The sequence below is a fragment of the Lissotriton helveticus genome, chromosome 1_2 (assembly GCF_964261635.1).
Source record: "Lissotriton helveticus chromosome 1_2, aLisHel1.1, whole genome shotgun sequence".
Taxonomy (NCBI): Eukaryota; Metazoa; Chordata; class Amphibia; order Caudata; family Salamandridae; genus Lissotriton; species Lissotriton helveticus.
This window is the reverse complement of record NC_136058.1, coordinates 162,976,803-162,997,038: the sequence shown is the minus strand read 5'-3', so window position 1 is coordinate 162,997,038 and position 20,236 is coordinate 162,976,803. Positions and strand designations below refer to the sequence as shown.

At 45.1% G+C, this 20,236-nt stretch overlaps 1 protein-coding gene across 1 annotated transcript in view; it reads right to left on the bottom strand.

The window, feature by feature from the left end:
* SLC1A7 (solute carrier family 1 member 7) overlaps nt 1-20,236 on the bottom strand; it is a 720,509-nt gene that overhangs the window by 136,171 nt on the left and 564,102 nt on the right. The window contains exon 8 of the mRNA XM_078673458.1: nt 4,101-4,295. Within this exon, the coding sequence (XP_078529584.1) occupies nt 4,101-4,295 (195 nt within the window). The remainder of the gene's footprint in view (nt 1-4,100; nt 4,296-20,236) is intronic.

The window sequence follows — 20,236 nt, the reverse complement described above, 5'->3', positions numbered from 1 at the left end:
TCCAAAGCTTGGCACCTTGGCTGTGTGCTGGCTCACCCATCCCAAAGGCTGGCACTGCCTGCTGGGCATGGAAGCTGACAGGACGTATGGTGAACGCATGCATTCCTCTTTGACTGTTCCCTGTGGCCCTACATTCAGGCAAAGGAGTGCTAAGGTGGGCTAGCCCCCGCCCTGACACCGCGTCACCCACCAGGTGCACAGGAATGCGGAATCAATGGTCTCGTTAAAGTGAACACATGACCAGCCCAACCACATCCCGGAAGCAGCTGGCAGCCTTCCATCTTAATTCGTGCACATTTCCAGGGCGGTGCCAAGTTTTTACCAAACTTTGCGAAGTATATGGGAACGTTGCAACTTCTTCTCGAGGTCAAGTTTTTTCACTTTGACACTTCCGCAAGCACCTCTTGACTTTGGTACCAATTTATGGCACTCACGTCATAATTAACGCCAACAAACGGTTCTGAATAAATCGTTCTCAGCGTACAATGGTGTTCTTTTTTTACGTACAGCTCGGTGCTTTAGTTACTCAGCCAATCGATAATCTTGCATTCTGGGATTTGTAGTCCTGATATTACAGCAAGTTAAACAATGTTATAAATCTCAGCAAGCAACCAAAAACCTGGACTGGATCTGGGACACTAGAGAGTTCTGTAGAATATGCTCAGCGGGAGGTAAAGATGCTGCTTGTCGATGAGAGGTACTAAGCCTTGTGGACTTGAACCTTTAGTAACACCAATACAGACTTAGCTAAAAATGTAATGCAACCCATTGTCATATACAATGCCAATAACTCAAACTTTAATGCTGCGAGACCTATTGCATTGCAAATGCTTGTTGGGATTATTGTTGTTAGAGCTGGCATGAAGCATCCCATGCTCTCCTTCGCCTTTTAATCAGAGCCAAGATGTTGTTATTCATTTATTTTATCAGCCCCAAACCTTAATAAAGAGTTGTACAGTGAATACAAAGACAATATGGATGTAAAACAATGATCAAGATTTGGTAAATACAGCATAAAAATAGTCTGAGGAAAAGCATTCCTTGGATGGGTGCAAGAGAGTGTAACATGATCCACATGAACATGATTACATTTAGGAGAGAGCACTGCATGAAAGCACTCAGCACGCTCAGAACCCACATCAAAGCAGCACAGGCAGGCAAAATAGACAGTGGACATCAAAGATAATAAATAGCTACAGACGAGGAGACAAGAGAGGACGCACATGAATATTTCTTCAGTTTGAGGGCCTTATGACCTTGAGATAAAGATGTGATTAATGATCAGAAGAAAGTCATGTGTGAAACTGTCAGGCACAGCTCAGGGTGAGCAGTGCCATAAGCAAACACAAGACAAAGTACAGATTTAACCATATGGCAATATTTCTGTTTTGTAAATAAACGTTCTAGTTGTGTGCACCTTCTACGTGCTATGTGTGTCCGCTTTCCCATGCAACACTATTGCACATGGCCACCTCTCATTGCATCTGCCTAAGTAAAGACTATCTGGTCTTTTTGATAAGCTCCACCCACAGCCAGCACATACAGAACACACTTTAAACTTACTACTCTTGTCACACAAACCAGCAAAAAATGCCATGTGTCTACTGTAGAAATCCCCACCAAACAAAAAATTGTTAGAAGTGAGTTTCTTTGTCACTGTCTTGTAGGCATACCTCCTCATCTGAGGGTCCTTCACATATGTTTTTTTAAACCTCGCACCTGCACTCTTGCCCCATCACTGAACTATGCGGTTGAGTGCTGGGTACAAACATGCATGGGGTCTTAAGAAGAATTACCACAGCACAAAAAAAATCAGATGAGACACTGCTGATACCAACCACACTTTTCGATGAGATGCATCAGCTGGGCTGGCCAATGTAAGGACCAGTTCTAGGATGGTCTTAAAATTGGGTCCTTTTATTTTTATGAGATGTGGGCAGAGACATTGTAAAAGTGCTCAGCCTCTCATGGATAATGAAATGAATGACTGCGCCCTCTTTATTGGTGAGCTCTGGGGTGCTCATCAAATGCCCAGTAGAAATGTTAGTCACTGAACAACCTTGCTGAACAAAAACATAAGACGAATGTATTCCAGCTAACAGTTATAGAAACCGCCCCCCCCCCAATTGACACTCTTGCTTCAAACATGCCCCCAATGACTAGCCAACAGTAAGGGAATTTCACACCTCATTCCCATTTCATTAATTTACTTGCAGCTCAGATGAGCTGTACACTAAATAAATAGAAATGTTACTCATTTAATTGCACTTCTTAGCATTTCACATGAATTTACTTTCCAAAGAGGATTTTTCTGGCACAAAAATGTTTCTAAAAAGCCTTAGAATGATTGGTGGAATGCTTGCAAAAGTTTCAGACACTGGTGATTACTTGGCCTGCATCCCACTTTTTGCTTTTTGACCACTATGCTGCTGCAAGTAGGAACTAACCTTATACCAAAACTGACCATGCTGTGCTCCAGCAAAAACAGTCCAGCACAAACATCCTGGACATCTACCATCTGAAAGAGAATATATCCTACCCCCTACTGTTTCTGGGCTTTCCTGACCTTATTCGTGTGGTGTCAATTGAGTCCTGGGGCACAGTGAGCACAAGCCCCACATCTGGGCATTGCATCTCACTCAGGGGTGTAGCTTTGTCTGTAAGACTGGGGGGTTGTGAGCTTCAGATTTTCCAACAATCACACTGGCATATCATGTTAACTATTATATGAGAAGCAGTGCATGAGAGGGGCATAAGGCCCAATGGAAAGGGAAAGGAGTGCGGATTGTGAGAGGTACTTAAAACACAGTATTTTGTAAAATAACTATTTTTTAAGACCTTCAAAACATAAGAATGTGCAGTAGCGGCCAGTGGAGGGAGTGCCGTGGGGCGGTAGAGCGGGGCAGGTGAGGGTCAGGGTGGGGGGTAGTAAACTGCGGCTCACGGCCGACCGGAGTAATGTAAATAAGTAAATAAAACAAATTTCATTGCGTGCGCTTAAACGCATTTGGCGTTTCAGCGCGCACAAAAAAATGTGTTTCATTTATTTAATTATTTACATTACTCTGGTCGGCCGTGAGCCAAAGTTTACTACCCCCACACTGCCTCTCCCCCGCCCCACCGCCCCGCGGCACTCCCTCCACGGGCCACTACTGAGAATATGTGTTTTTGTCTGAGTGAGTATATAAAAATCTGACAGACAGCTCAGCATACCCGACTGAAAGCTCCTGTGCCCAACTATTTACTAAATAATATATTTATTAGGGGGGTGTCACACCCCAAACACCCCCCTTGAAGCTACGCCCCTGATCACACTTAGGGCATAAAGTTGAGAAAAACAAAAGTGATGGGTTGGATATTTGCAAACATCTCCCCCACTGATTATTGCTTGGGGTCACATTCCAGCCATTACTGTTTGCACTCCCTTTGCCACGCTAGATAGGGTTCAGACCTTATGCAAATCAGAAAAGTTCCTAAACCAAGAAGAATAGTTCATTCTGAAATGCTAGGCCATGGTCCAACTGAAAATTTAAACAATTATGACAACCAGTACTCGTTGTTTCAGTAGCATAGACAAATGTAAATGTTTTAAAACGATCTGCGAAAGTAATCAATGGCTGCCCACAGAGAATCTAAATGACAATTTATTTATATTGATCTGAAATCGCCCTTTCCTAAGGGTTCCTAAACGTTATTAGACATGGTAAGTGAGGCCCCAGGAGATGCAGGGATTTAGCCAGGATCACAACACATTCAAATGCAAAAGCAAAGCCTAGAACTCGCTTCTACCTTCACAAACAAATTAAGGACTAGTCCATAGGTCTTAAATTGACTGGTTTTGTCACAAATTCTCAAGAAAAAGTGAAAAATTATGACATTTTAGACTTGATCATGAAGAAGGCTGATAAAATAAGCAAACTAGGTAGGCAGAGTCATACTTTTCTGTCATCACTTTCCATTTTCGTTGCTTATATTTTTCAAGCATATTGAAAGAAAGCATGGCATATCCACAGTCAGAACTATTAAAATGCAAATCACTATAGCATGCCTACTCTAAAGCAAAGTACTTGACTAAGTCAGCCAGCGGGGCTAGTGTATACCTTATGGTAATAATCTGCCCAAAGTCCAGTTCATAGTTGTTCACTTGAGCAATAAAGATGGCGGCCACGGCTTCGTAGAGCGCGGTTCCGTCCATGTTGATCGTTGCTCCCACAGGCAGCACAAACCTGGCGACTCTTCGGTCGATGTGATTATTCTCCAGCAAACACTTGAAGGTTATAGGCAAAGTGGCCGAGCTGCAAGAGACAATAACACGAAGCACTTAAAACAATACTTTACTGCTAGAAGTAATATTTACAAGAAACTCAAGCGTGGACTCCTGCCACACATGGTGGAATTTAATAGCTCACTTGGCTGCCATTTTGTTCGCTCTCTCTAGTGAAAGGTTCTTTTCTACTTCGTTAAGTTTTGCAAATACTGCTGGAAGCAGATCAGGACATTGCAGAGAGTTGCCAACCACAACAAGATGATGGAAAACACGCTCGGTGTCTGGATTTAAAAATGACTGAAGATTTGCTCTGTTATTTTCTGCATTATCCTCTGTGGGCTTGCTCCAAAGGTGTATTGCTTTGAGTTTAATGAGTTTAACTTACGCCAGAACATGTCAATAACAGTAAATAAAGGAAAAGGGAAAAATAATCTAAAAACTTTGCTAGAAAGGAGGGGCTAGTGTCAGCGAGTAATTGGGCGATCTACACCTTTATTTACAGTCAAGCCCCAGGGGTTATGGTAAAACAGAAACTGGCCGCCACCTGCTATGCCAATGAGCACAACTCTGTCTCCTGTGGGGCACAGCAAGGTACCTTCAGAATCATTGCAAAAGTACCTCACATCTTAGAAGATAAACATGCTTGTTACAGCTCAGAAGTCACCCTGTATGATTTATTTAAGAACAGCTGTAAAATGAATACTTCCAGCTGCTCAATCTGTCGTCCATCACCTACTGCAGTAAATAATACACACAAATCAACACAGAGCAACATTTATAATACAAAACAATTCAACAGTCAGCAGTTGTCAACCAAACGTTTAAATGAAAACAGATTATTAGGATTCTTTTATAAAGAAACATAATTTCATCTGATGTATCATTTACGTGGAATGCAATTTGTTTTCACAGTGAACCAGGGGGGGCAATGTACTTACTTTTGCGGTGACAAGCCCGGCGATTTGCAAAAAGGGGTCCTGCAACTCATTCTGAATTGCAATTAGAAGGGTGAGAGAAAGGGATGGACCCTCCTAATTATGATCTAATGGCTTGTGACCTCAATTGAGTTCGGAAACACTTAAGAAGTTACCAACCCCCAAATTGGTGTGATACTTAATTTGGAAAGGGAAGCTGTCTACAGGGAGTAAGTAGGTGGTGGTCCTGGGGGAAGCAGACAATGGTCCTTAGATGTCTTCTGAAATAGTTTTTAAAGCAGCACCTGACTCTTTAAAGAACATGGGTTGCTGGAAAAAATCCTATTAGAAATTGCAATGACAGAGACAGTATTTCGCAGTCCCTGTCCGGCCCCGATTCTTCCATTTGCAGCCAATCGCAGGGCACTACAGCTAGTGACTTTCTTATTCAATATTCATTAGGTAGATCACTTCATGAGCCACTGGAAATGGGCATTTTGCAATGCAACCTATTAGTGCATAAGATGCTTCGCAAGTTGACAATCAGGTCACAATCAGTTAGGGAGCAACTTGCACCCACTTTTTATGACCTCCCTGCATCTTTATCAGACCATTCATTTGATGTGATTGGAACCTCTTCTTAAGAACACATCTAAAGGTATTTTGCTGAGCATCATTGTATAGGGTAAAAAAGTAAAACAAACTGCCTACAGTTACATACACAAACACACACACAAAGTGAAGAATACATCACATTTCAAAAATAACTTCAATATAGTCCTCAAAACAATCTTCTCCACATTTCAAGAAAGTATTACCACACCTACAGTAGATGGGTGATGGACACCTGTAACAAGCAAGAAGAATAACAAGCAATTTGATACGGCCTTCTAGAATCACCTACACAAATATTTAAAGGTGCCACATACAAAAGAGGTACTTTTCCACTTACTATATTGACTGCAAATCTTCATTTGAAAAGTAATTCCTGGACTACTGAAAGCACTACAATGCCATACGAATGGCAGAATGTGTACAATACAAATGGCAATTTAAAATATCTAGAACACATTCCATAGTTTCCATCTTCAGCTTTCCGGGACCTGCAGTCTAACTTAACTTATGGTAAACTCAAGCTTTACAGACTGAGCCAACAGCTTGAGCACGGGGTATTTCGTGACTTGTCAAATAGAACACAATTATAAAGATACGTGGGTGCCTTTAGGAAACCAGACTGCTAAGCTAGGAGGTAGCTGTAGATGAAGCTGACCAGGCCAGGACTGGCCATAGCGGGCACCGGGCAATACCCCGGTGCGCCGCACGGGTGGGGGCCGGTTTTGGGCCCCTGGGGGCCGTTTTTGTTACAGGGCCGTTTTTGCAACAAAGCTGCAAAATCGGCCTTGTACCAAAATCGGCCGAAAACCGGCCCGGGCAAAGAGCTCGGCGACACCCCCAAACCCCCCGAGTGGGGAGGGGGGGCCGGCAGAGCACTTTGCCGGGGCCGGTTTTGTTTCCCAGTCCGGCCCTGAAGCTGACTCTCTAGATAGTGTACTAAAATTAAGTGCACTCTGCAGAGAGTCCAGTGGGTCCCAAATTGGTACACGGGGCAAAAGTAGATAATACTAACGCTATATTTGTGCTAGTCTTGGCAAGCAGGTATGCTTATCAGAGGGTAATATTATGCATTTGTTTTACTAACAGAGGCAATAAATTAGACACACACATGCAAGAATAAATCCAAAACCAATTTACACACACTGATTTTTATACAATTTTTACGACCAAAAACTTTGAACACAGGTAAGTTCTTTTTCAGTTATGAGTTTTCAAAGTTCGGAAAATAGTTCACTGTTGTGCGCAATTACACGCAATGATAGCGTATGAAAGAAAATAACAAAAATGCATTTTAAATCAGACAGTCGGTTCTAGGGGTTCACCTTCGGAGTTTAGGGTAGCAGCATGCCCAGGTTCAATGTTCACCAGGGGATTGCCAGAAGTGTCCTGGATTCCGCCAGGAGGAGGGTGCTGAGGACATTGGTAGCTGGAGCGCTAGGAAGAAGAGAGTCACCTAAAAATAGACTGCACAGGTTGACTTACAGGTAAGTCCGGGGGATCCCAAACAAGGGATCAGGTTGCAAGGGCCTCAGTACCACAGGAGAACAGCTGGTTTGTCAGTACCCAGGCACGGCAGGCTGGGTGCAGAGCAGATAGGTCAAACGGGCTATGTGCGTAAAAGCAGTCTTTGCGGTCATGGGGCAGGCAGGTTTCATTGACGATTTCCGGACAGCTGGGCCACTCACAAAGTGGGTTTCAGGGGTCTCGTTCTCCCATGATTGGTGCTTGCTTACTGGGCAGTTGGTGTCCGAATTGACCCTTCATCTCGGTTGCAGGTGGTCTGGTATGTTGTGTATTGCTACGGCACGGCTCCGGTAGGGCCTCGCATCCTCTCTCTCGTTGATAGGACAGGTCTAACCCTCCGGAGAAGGTGTACTTCTTCTTGCTTTGGTGCTGCGTTGGAGTTGTCGGGAAGCAGCAAGTTAGTAAACTCAATTCTGTGGGTTTGGTGCCTGTGGACTGAATGGGAGTAGTATCTCTACTACAAGGAAGTTTTCTGGTAATTGGTGAAGAGCTGGAGGTACGCCGAGGTTCTCCGAGGCCTCACAGCAGCAAGATGATACAGCACACCACAATTTTTGGGTCCTTAAGGCAGGGGGCATGTCAAAATTCTGTAGCAGGTACTCCGTTCTCGGGTCAGCAGCTCTTCTTTGTCTGTTGTCTTCTAAGGTCTGTTGAATCTAAAGTTCAGGGTCCAGGGGTGCCACCTAAATACTAAATTTAGAGGTGTTACAGGAGGTGACAGATAGTAGCCAGTGGGCTACCTATCTTTAGAGTGTCTACAGCCTTTATGTTACCACTTCATTCTCAATTAACGTAAGAAAGCAGGGGCAGGTTTGCTATTACACTGAGCAAGTGTCGGTCCCAAAAGGACCATTAAAATGGAGGGACCGTGAGGTTTCTATGACATCCACGAGTCCTGGCACAGGGAACATAGACTGGGGGTAGTGCTGGCACGTGCTGGTAAACAAAAGGATCGTCAAAGAGATGTTAATGTTCCTATATACATTATTGCAGTTTTCCAACATCTCCATTTCAACAGGCTGGAAAAGGATTATACTTTTATTTCTAAGCATTGTCCCCAGAGACATATCCCTGAAGTAGAAGGAAACAGTGCATCAGCTGCTGTTTATGTGCTGAATTTTCCTTCCAGTGTCTTCTGTGAGAGTAACCCAGCTGTCACAATTGCTTACCATTACTCGTTCCAGTAATGAGTGACTGCAGGAGTTGCTGGCTCGCACGGCATGCAGACTAGATAACACATCTGCAGTCATTTGGACATATTTTAACAATTTTAACTTTTTCATATAGCTAATTAGTCATACTACTTTCATAGCCATTCTAAGTTAATTTGTCCAATTTTTCTGTCAGGCCCCCACTGAGATGTACAAGGATTGAGTCATCCTAAAAAACGCCCATTCCTTCCACATCTGCTGCTTGTTGCACATTAGTCTAAGAAAGAACGGTTCCTGCCGTGTGTTAATTTCACTTGGCACACATCGATTCACAGGCTGTTTCAGTGTTATTTTATGGCCTCTCTAGGCCACATGATGCTGCCTCAGGCTGAGCTTGTCCCTCAACAGTGGAGTACACAAGAAATTCTAAACTTTTTGGCACTAGTCGCACTAGATTTCCAGATAGTGTATTCCTTGCTTAAAAGAGGCATATAGCGATGGGTGACAGACCACACCTTCACCATCCTAGATTACATCACTTTAAACACACTTCTTTAAAAAAAACAAAAAACGTCCTAGCTTTAGTATCTTAAAACAATCTCAAAGAGTTAATTCAGCGTGGGACTCATCTTGGCTTTCGGCTTGTGCGGACATGACTGCAAGAAATTGGGTTATTAATTGAGAGGGGAGAAAACCCCACAAAAGTAACAAACACAATACTTGTCAAGGTGTACCACAAAAGTCGCTAAATAAACCTGTCCATTAACCTTCTGGTAGCATGGCACAAAAGTTGCCAGGCAATGTGTAAAGCATTAACAGCAACACTTAAACAATAATAAAGCAAAAAGACAACACAAGAAAACCCCAAAACCAATTTTGAAAAATAAAGAGAATTAAACATTTTTAAAAATTACACTAAAACAACAAAAATCCAATCAGTAAAACAGGAGTAATGATTTCTTAAAGTTAATTGTGAAAATAGCACTAAAAAGGTGTGTGGAGCAAACTACAGGTATCCAATCACGCCAGGCCAGGACAAATTGAGAAGTTCAGGCTAACCTCATTGGGACATTGGTCAGGCACAGGAACAGGTGTGGCCTGCTGGGAGTGCAGTGCTGCTTTGCGAAGCTCTGCATCGCGCTTTGTCGGGTCCATTGAACCACGGTCAGAAGCTGTGCAGCCCTGAGTCCTCCTGCACCATTCTACTTCAAACCAGTGAATCCACCTGTCATGAGATATGAGGTGCTGCAATGTGAGGCCTTGTGTTGTTCTGCGCTACGCTGCATTAGATCTGGTGAGCAGTAAGGAGTACACTCTGACATCAGAAAAGGAGCTAGGAGCTTCGGGACAGCATTTGGGGTCAGAGGTGTGTCAGTACTCACTTCTACAGAGGCCAGCAATGGAGACCAGGTCACGTCCAGTTGGGCCTGGTCAGCTGGAAAGCAGGAAAAGCCTCTGGATGTTTGTGGGTGTCGTTCATGTAGCACAAACAGGAGATCGGCTAACTGACCCTTGAGTCGCTTCTGGCATACAGGGTTCAAGGCAAGTTGGTAAAATCTTTCTTTTTCATAAAACAGGGTAGTTCTCCTTCTGAATCTTCTCACATAAACAAGTGTTTTGATGGGAGGTTCTTAAGAGTGCCAATTTTATATCCAGTAATGACCTGTGTGGGCGAATACTCTCTTTGTCCAACCTTCCCCATTGAAAAAACAAACAGGTGTGTGGAGGGTCGGGGGGAAATATTTACTGACCTTGCTGCTCGCTCCCCTATACCAAGGTAAAAAAACACAAAAGAGCAGCCAAGGTCTACAGATGGTGTTTGACTGCAGTAGCAACCGTGAGGCACTGGTGGAGAGCGCATGGGACAAAGGGTTGTTAAAAATTAAAGACTATTAGTCACAAATAGGCTAAAATAATTCCCATCAGACCACCCATGTGGTGGAATTGCGTCATATGGGAATCAATGATCATCCCAACCCAAATCTGACCATATAGTGTCGATCCGGGAAGGGTTGTCAAAAAATAGTCCTGTTGTGACCACATGAAGTGTTGTGAATGGACAAAGTGCAGTGCTAACAAAAAATGTGTAAAATAAAATTAACTACCAGGACACCAGAGAGCATTACAATAGGAGTCCAAGTGTCAAAGATTAAAAACACGCCAAGTAGTAAGACTACTCAAAGGCGCTGTGCAGTACGGTCGACATGTTTCAGCTATAAGAGCCATTAGCTCAGCTTTCTTCAGGACCTTGAACAGGAAAACAGCTACTGCAACTACATATGATACGTATAAGTGAAAAACAATGTAAATATACTGATACAGAGTTACATGTATACCAGGAATTAGTATACTTAAATGTCCACTCGAGGGAAAGAAAAGTGTCTTCTTCCTAGCAAGAGAGAAAAAGAAAACGCAAAAGACAGTATGTCAAAACAACACCGAATCCAACACGCTCACCCACCGTACACACACAGAGACCGTACAGACACACCTGCAGGAATAATTTATATTCTGCATTCTAACAAGCAAATTAGCTATAATCACTCAGAGGCATTTCCTCTCAGTGATACTCACCCAGCTTTGTGTGGGTGATGACCTCACCTCACCCGGCAACCGCTCGGGAGTATGAGGCCCCGCTCTATAGTATAGAAATAAAAGACACAGTAAGCACACAACTTTACAATGTCCTACTCAATGGTTCTATACATATAACCCAACTGATGTGTGATAGTACACAAGATGTCACACCCAACCCTGAACACCACAGAGATTCATAAGGGGTACATAAAAATCGCACATCCTGCGATCCTTAACATCACACAGAAAACTGGTATCTATGTGTATCTCAAGGAAACTCCTTTGCCTATTGGGGACTCCAGCGTTACTATATGGGAGAGAGGTTTATTCAGGGGCATTACCCCTAAGTTGCTACCTAGGCCAACCCTATTAAGGGGCTGCTGAGCTCTCTCCCCATATCCAAAAAGCAGGATACCCAGGACCAACCAAACATGACAAGGTAGGGGCCCTACCGGGTCATCCTGAGCTGATTAGTAGACCGGGAATTCCCTGGCCTTAACCAAGATAGAAGAATAGGGGCCCGCCAGGTCCTCATAACCTGACTGGTACACCGTAAATAGATTCCTCACTGAACTCAAAAGCGGGCACTCACTGACTCACCTGTCCGTCGGTGCTCTCGCTGCAAATACGAGCGGAAGTGGAGGTGAAAAAACCACTCCATTAGCATGTCCCATCGTACGTATGACACCTGGAGACTCATGCTAATCACATTCTTGACCTGGGACAGCTGGTCCCCTATTTACAATTCTTGACCTGGGACAGTTGGTTCCCAATTTATAACCTATAATCACACGCTACGGTGGCAATAGTGCAACATTCTTTGTTTCCATCACTAATTGTTGATATATATTACAGGAGCTCTGCATGATGACATTCGCCGATTTGGTGCTATTTAAACTCTACCTTCCGGGGTGTTATGTAAATGTGATCCTCAGAGCACAATGGATCTGCCATCATACATGATAAAAATATTCGCTCGTTAAAGCTCCTACCGGGGATTTATATTTCCGCTGTTTGGCGAGTCCGAGGGTCGGCGCATGCGTTATAGATTAATGGTTCCTTACCTTCACGCATGCGCGAGAAAGTAGCAGCTTTCGCTACGCGATTTACCGCGACTACCTTTAACCCTGACTCATTACCCAACCAACGAAGGTTTAAAAGCAGGAAGGGTGTGAATATTTTTCACCTCCACTTCCGCTCGTATTTGCAGCGAGAGCACCGACGGACAGGTGAGTCAGTGAGTGCCCGCTTTTGAGTTCAGTGAGGAATCTATTTACGGTGTACCAGTCAGGTTATGAGGACCTGGCGGGCCCCTATTCTTCTATCTTGGTTAAGGCCAGGGAATTCCCGGTCTACTAATCAGCTCAGGATGACCCGGTAGGGCCCCTACCTTGTCATGTTTGGTTGGTCCTGGGTATCCTGCTTTTTGGATATGGGGAGAGAGCTCAGCAGCCCCTTAATAGGGTTGGCCTAGGTAGCAACTTAGGGGTAATGCCCCTGAATAAACCTCTCTCCCATATAGTAACGCTGGAGTCCCCAATAGGCAAAGGAGTTTCCTTGAGATACACATAGATACCAGTTTTCTGTGTGATGTTAAGGATCGCAGGATGTGCGATTTTTATGTACCCCTTATGAATCTCTGTGGTGTTCAGGGTTGGGTGTGACATCTTGTGTACTATCACACATCAGTTGGGTTATATGTATAGAACCATTGAGTAGGACATTGTAAAGTTGTGTGCTTACTGTGTCTTTTATTTCTATACTATAGAGCGGGGCCTCATACTCCCGAGCGGTTGGCGGGTGAGGTGAGGTCATCACCCACACAAAGCTGGGTGAGTATCACTGAGAGGAAATGCCTCTGAGTGATTATAGCTAATTTGCTTGTTAGAATGCAGAATATAAATTATTCCTGCAGGTGTGTCTGTACGGTCTCTGTGTGTGTACGGTGGGTGAGCGTGTTGGATTCGGTGTTGTTTTGACATACTGTCTTTTGCGTTTTCTTTTTCTCTCTTGCTAGGAAGAAGACACTTTTCTTTCCCTCGAGTGGACATTTAAGTATACTAATTCCTGGTATACATGTAACTCTGTATCAGTATATTTACATTGTTTTTCACTTATACGTATCATATGTAGTTGCAGTAGCTGTTTTCCTGTTCAAGGTCCTGAAGAAAGCTGAGCTAATGGCTCTTATAGCTGAAACATGTCGACCGTACTGCACAGCGCCTTTGAGTAGTCTTACTACTTGGCGTGTTTTTAATCTTTGACACTTGGACTCCGATTGTAATGCTCTCTGGTGTCCTGGTAGTTAATTTTATTTTACACATTTTTTGTTAGCACTGCACTTCGTCCATTCACAACACTTCATGTGGTCACAACAGGACTATTTTTTGACAACCCTTCCCGGATCGACACTATATGGTCAGATTTGGGTTGGGATGATCATTGATTCCCATATGACGCAATTCCACCACATGGGTGGTCTGATGGGAATTATTTTAGCCTATTTGTGACTAATAGTCTTTAATTTTTAACAACCCTTTGTCCCATGCGCTCTCCACCAGTGCCTCACGGTTGCTACTGCAGTCAAACACCATCTGTAGACCTTGGCTGCTCTTTTGTGTTTTTTTTTTTTTCAACCTTCCCCATTCCCTGTGCTTGGCTCCAATCTTTCTAGAAAAACAAAGGGCAAGCATTCGCCAGGGACATGATAGGCATCTTCAGAAGTCGGGAAGGGGCTGGGTACAGCCATCAGGTTACACTTTGAAGCTCAGGAAGGGCTGAGTGTATCCCCAGGCCATCCTTCTCAGGAGAGGAACAACCTTCCTCTCACCAAAGGCCTGTTTTTCCCCTGTCTGAAAGGAATCCACATCACACCACTGGAAAGCCATAAAGAGTAATGTGACCCTGTCAGCAAACTGCATTTGGTTTGGGCAGAAAAATATCAACTTTGTAAACATGGCATTTTCAGATTACAAACCAAAGTTACCATTAAAGAGGATATGTAACCCAGTGTTAGATTAGGGGAGAGGTAACCTTGCTGCAGTGAGAAATGACTGCAGATGTTTTTCACTTCCAGGACATGTAAAACTTAAGAACATATGTCCTACTTTTTAAATACCATTCATCCTGTCCTATGAGCTTTTAGGGCCTACCTTTGAGTTTATTTAGAAGTATTAAAATGGGAGGTTTAGGCCTGACAAAGGTTTATTTAAACTGCACCACAGGCTGAAGTGGCAGGACTGAGACATGTTTTAAAGTACTACTTTAGTGGGTGGCACAATGAGTGATGCCGCCCACTTGTAACATTGAATTTACAGGTTCTGGGAATATGTAGTTCAATATATTAAGGACCTATAAGTAAAGTAAATGTACCAATCAGGTGTATTTCAATTCTACAATGGTTAAAAAGGGGAGAGCACCAGTACGTCACCACTGTTTGGCAGGAGTAAAATGCGCTGAGTCCTAAAGCCAAGAAAAACAAGTTCAATAAAGGAGAGCAAAAATCGGTGGGTCCCTGCAGAAAGGGTCAAGTCCAACAATGATGCAAAGAAGGAGAAACATCTTTAAAGTAGAGATCCAATTGCAATGGTTCTATACACGGTGTTGTATGGTGGCTACCTCATATGTGAAATGGTAAATCATAAGCCCAACTTCAATGAGTTAATGTTGACATCACTCACAAATGCACAAATGGGTTATATGCAAAATAGACTGAATTATACACATGGCCGCCCTTGGTTTGTTGATGTATTTCAAAGGAATTTGATAACAATGTAAAACAAGGAATATGGGACTTATTATCAGTGGCACAGTAATCTCGCATTAGGTGCAAGCAGGTTTTTGCATCTATCTGAAATTACAAGCTGTGTGTTCTTTGCATACTCCCAAGATTTTGACCATACACATTTCACCAGAAAAAACCTGGTGAATTTTTCACTGGAAAAAAAAAGAAAGTAAATGAATCTGATCTCTAGTTATAAAGTTAAGGACATAACTATCCTTAGTGTAAAGGTATAAGGGGACTGCATCAAAGGGGTGTGAAGACTGAGGGGCATATTCTCAATAAAAGTATCCCCTCATTCACAAGCTGGTGCTTACCTGCGATAGCATCGGTAAAAAACATTGCCACAGATGACCCCTGCAACTAACGCTAATGATATGCAGAGTAGGCGTTCCCGTGCAAAAAAGCTGCAACAACACCACGTCACAACATTATCAATGACCAGTCAGATCTGCAATAAGATCACAAAACAGGCGATAAGGCGCGTTGGCAGCAGGAACTTAACACCTGCTCTTACCTGGTGTAAAGTCGGACCACAACATGCACCATAAAAGGGAGCCCAGCCCAGAGCCACACCTGAAGAACAACAGATGCCATAGAGGCAACGATCTTGCAGCTCGGACACCCAAGAGGGCCACAATACCCACTGCCACCACCCCCAGGACCTCCCCCACCCCCGGGGCCCTACCCTGGGCACTCCCACATCCCCCCGACCAAGATATTGCACATCAACTTCACGAAATCATGTACAAAATCTTTCGCCTGATGTCGCACAATTACAATAATTACCATTCATGTGTGGTCCGAAAAAGGAGAATCATTCATTCACCACTGAAAGTCCCAAGAAAATAATACAATTAAATTTGACTCGAAATAACTATTTGGAAGCGACATGGCGGGTCATCCCTGGACAATCTGTAAGTCACAGCCTGTAGGACAAAATCCAAGATAAGCAGGTGTGTCAGGCACTCATCAAAGGACAGACAGATAGAGAAAGAGAAAGAGAGAGAGAGAGAGAGAGAGAAAGAGAGAGAGAGAGAGAGAGAGAGAGAGAGAGAGAGAGAGAGAGAGAGAGAGAGAGAGAGAGAGAGAGAGAAGAGGGATAGAGAGAGAGAGAAAGAGGGATAGAGGGAGAGAGAGAAAGAGAGGGAGAGAGAGAGGGGGAGACAAAGAGAGAGAGAGAAAGAAAGAGAGAGAGATTGAACAAGGAGGGCAAGGCCAATCGGGCTCTTGGGTCATACATGCCAACTTTTGTGTGTGTATCGCAATTGATGCACCCAAAGTCTAAGACCTGGCATCATTTTCAGCGCGAAGGCCACATCACAGCTCAGAAATGCAAGCAGTAGTCAGACTAACATTAGGAAAGAAAGCTCCTTTGTCTCAATACACAAGGCGGACGGACATCTGAACCTACAACCTTGGTCTTGAATTCAGCTGGCACCCCCTGAGTGAGATGCCATACCAGATTTAGACGACTCCCACACCATGAACTGCGCTAATGAAAGACCAACGTGTCCACACCTCACACACACTTGTCCCTGCTTGAGGTACACCTGCATGAGATGGCCTTGACACAAAAGTAAAAAACAACCCATATGTCCAAACATTGCACACATATACAACTCATTGCTCAGAGCTGTGGCATGTCATCCAACACAACGGTAGCTGAACTGGATTATGACTTGTGTGTGTGCCCCCTGTTGGCCCAGTGCATGGGATGCCTTGATATGTGGCGAATGTGGTGGCAGTAGTGGATGGGAGATTGCACAAGTCCTCGTGTGCAGTGACCACCTCGAGGCGCTCCCCTATTGGACTGTGTTGCGGATTGGTGTAACGGCGTGGACGGAGCACATCTGTCCAATTAATGACCAATTAATGGTTTGGCTCTACCGCATGTTCGTTGAAATCGAGAACATCGTACTCCTGGAACTGATTGCCCATGAAGCTGCGCTGGCATTTATGGACGAGTAACTACGTTCCTGCAGCCACAACTGATTGTCACCCAGAGCACATGTCCCAACACTGTGTTGCATCTTGGAGGAATGGTCACAATTCCACCATAACAGTGGACATGACTGCATTCGACCGGACTCAGAATGCATGTGCGGGCACCTACCCGTGTTGGTACACACCTTTGCAAGGTGATGCTGTCCCATGGTTGGAGCTGCACAGCGTCGTTTGGCAAAGTTCACATATCTGACATACTGCTGGAGGGACAGTACACACATGGCAATGTAGTACGACATTTGACCTCGTTGGACCCTTTCACCTGCTCACTGTCAGCAGAGCATACAGTCTGCGCAGTCCAGTGGTACAGCTCTATGCAGATCCAATGGGCTGTGAGTTGTGTCCACTGACACGGGGCAATGAGCAGATGCCAAACATCACATGACTAGTCCAGCAAGGCAGGGTGGGCTGAGCGCATTGCCATACATAATGATTTGTGTTAATTTTTGCCTCCCCATTTCTTGCACCCCGACATTTTCCTATGCTGCCTGTAAGTGTCTTAAGCATTTGTCTGAATGTTGTGGCCCTTGCCTTGCCCGTACTGCCACGCACATGCTAATAAAGTCTGCGCAACTTCACCAGTGTTCAACTGTGATGAGTGTTGATTAGAATGACAAATCGAGTGCCTCAATGAGCATTGTCCGTACACAGGGACGGACTGACTGATGCATGTACATTGGGGGTGAGTCCCTATTGCCAGCTCCACCTCTGTGTGCCAGACATTGTGGTTGGGATTGTTGCTAGTAGACCTGTGCTCTTACCTGTCCTCAGCAATGTGAGTATGGTGTTCAACGTCTTGCCATGTGAATCAATGTGATCAAACAAAACTGGCTGTGTCGACACAGATGTGTGTGAGTAGATTATGCGAAGAGATGTTCTGTTGCCACATGTGATGGGGACACTACGTCAGGCCTGCTACCGATTGTGACATTTCTACACACAGGCCTGTTTAATACATGGACGTAGGGCTACGTTGGGGGGGTTGCGAGATTGTTGTTCATGTGCAATGAGGCCACAGCTAGTTCACACCTTCACAGTCATCTAATTGGCCATGTGGGTCAGGGTCAAACATGAGTGTCGGAGCTGGAGCAGTACATTGCCATGCCAGGCCCACATTACATGGTTGCACAGTGGAGGGCCGACCAGAGTCCTTGTGTGAATGAAAAGTTAATCGGAAGATGAAGAGTTCAGTCCGCAGCCGGATTGCAGTGTCATTGGGAACCAGAGCAGATATGGCAGTCCATGTCGGGGTCCAGGTGCATGTCGCAGAGTGTATCGGGGGGCAGTGGGAGGTGTTGTTCCATGGCATGATGCATACGGCTGAACCAGGCAGGGATAGGCTATATGGCAGGGATGAATGCTACAACCTCCTTCCTCACACAGTCATTACAATCCACATCCTACTCCTGACATACGTCTTCTGTGTCCGGTGTGTCAGGTGTGTGTGGTGGTGTTATGACTGCATCACTGTGTGCCACTGACACATCAAGGAGCCGAGGTGGTAGGGCCACATCACTGTGTGCCAATGACACATCAGGGGGCGGAGAGGTGTGTGTCAAAGTTCCTGCAGCAGTCATCTGGGACAGGCTCTGTGGCAACAATGGCAAGGTGAGGATCTGCAGGGCATGGAAGATCTCAGCTACATCTCGCTGGTGTTCAGCCGTCGCAGCCATACTTCCAGCCTGCATCTGCTCCATGGTTTCCATTGTCCTCCTCATCTGTGCCAACTCTGTGCTGTCATCGCTGGAGCCTGTCTGACTAGACAGTTCTTGTATCCGAGTAATGGCCCCAGCAATGTCAGCCAAGGATTGTTGGAGAGCATGGAGCGAACAGTCGTTGTCCGTTAGGGACTCTAAGTGGTCCCTGATGGGACTCAGACTCCCATGTATGGCATCTAGTGTGGCTGCCATGAGGTCGAACCCCACCCACAGCTGATCAGCCATCTTCTCCTGGCACCCTAACACATGCCATGTGTTGGTTGGTCGTGGGGGTCCTGTGAGCCAGCTGTGGTGGTGTGTGCTTCCTGCTTTGGGGTCACCTCGATGCAGCTGGGCTGCCTTTCTCCTGGAGGTGGGGTGCAGAGGCTGTCTACGATATGTTGGAGGGTGTCGGAGCAGATGACCAGGGGGTCCTCTTCATCATCACTGAAGATGTGTCTTGTCTGCTCTGCAGGAGGTGTACATTGTCCCTCTGCAATGTAAAGGGGTGATGCAGGTTAACAGTGTGTCCCATGTATGTTGACGCATTGTACATGTTTCCAGATAGACAGCATGACACTGTACACTGTACATTGTGACTGTTTTTGTGGAGCTGCCTATTTGATGCGGGACAGTGGACATTTCGACTACATGATGGATATGTGGTTGTACTCGTACATTATCATCTCACAGTTTCATGCAATGCCAGATGTGGTTGGCCAGTTTCTACGAACAAGCGGCACCAATTGTGTCCTCTGTCCTGAGGTGTAAGTGTTGCACTTTGTACCACATTGTCGTCAGTGTTAATGTGCTGTGATTGCTATGTTTGTGTGCTGCATTGTGGGAGAGTCGCCCCTGCAGCTCTGATTTAGCATCCCCTTATCCCTTTGAGGCCGTGTGCCTTTGACTTGTGTGCTTTTCGGGTGCTGAGGTTTGTACGACTTGGGTCATTTGTGCTCTTGGACAGTTTTTGTACTCTTGTGCATTGTTTGTCTGCAGATGTGTTGTTGACATTAGGGGTTGTCTGTGCATGTGGATGTGTCAGAGATTGACCTGCTACTTTGAGGATGTGATCTACACTGGTCCACCTCAGTGTTGTGTCGTGAATCATGTCATGTATTTTGGCTGCAGCCATGAAATGTCTCTTGCATTGTCAGTGTGGCTCACAGAGCCGCGGCTTTACTGGATTCAGCACATATGCATGGGTAGATTGTGGGATTGGTGATAGGGAGGGGGGCCCCTTTGTGCACATTGTGGACAGGGCCCTTCTTGGTGTTTCTATGTGTGCTGCAGTGTGCCAAGGGTATCAGGGACATGTTCCACAATCATTGTGGGTGTGCAGTGTGCTACACTTGAATGTGCATGCGTGCCATGGTGCCCATCTCCCTCCGTCCCCCCAGTCACTGGTTGTTACTCACCCTGTTGCTGTTGGGTCTGGTCATGTTGAGCTGTTTCTGGGCTCCCGACTCCTTGCACCGTATCCACACTGATGACTGTGGCCACCATTTCCTCCAGCTCATCCAGCTCCTCCTGTGGCGCATGACTACCACCTCCAGTCGCCTTTGCTGCCTTCCTGTTGGCAGCGAGTTTCTGTTTGGTTTGGCTTTGCACATCATGCCAGCGCCTCTTGACCTCCTTCATTGACCTCCTTGACACTCCGACTGCATTCACGTTGTTCACGATGGACTGCCATATTTCCGTTT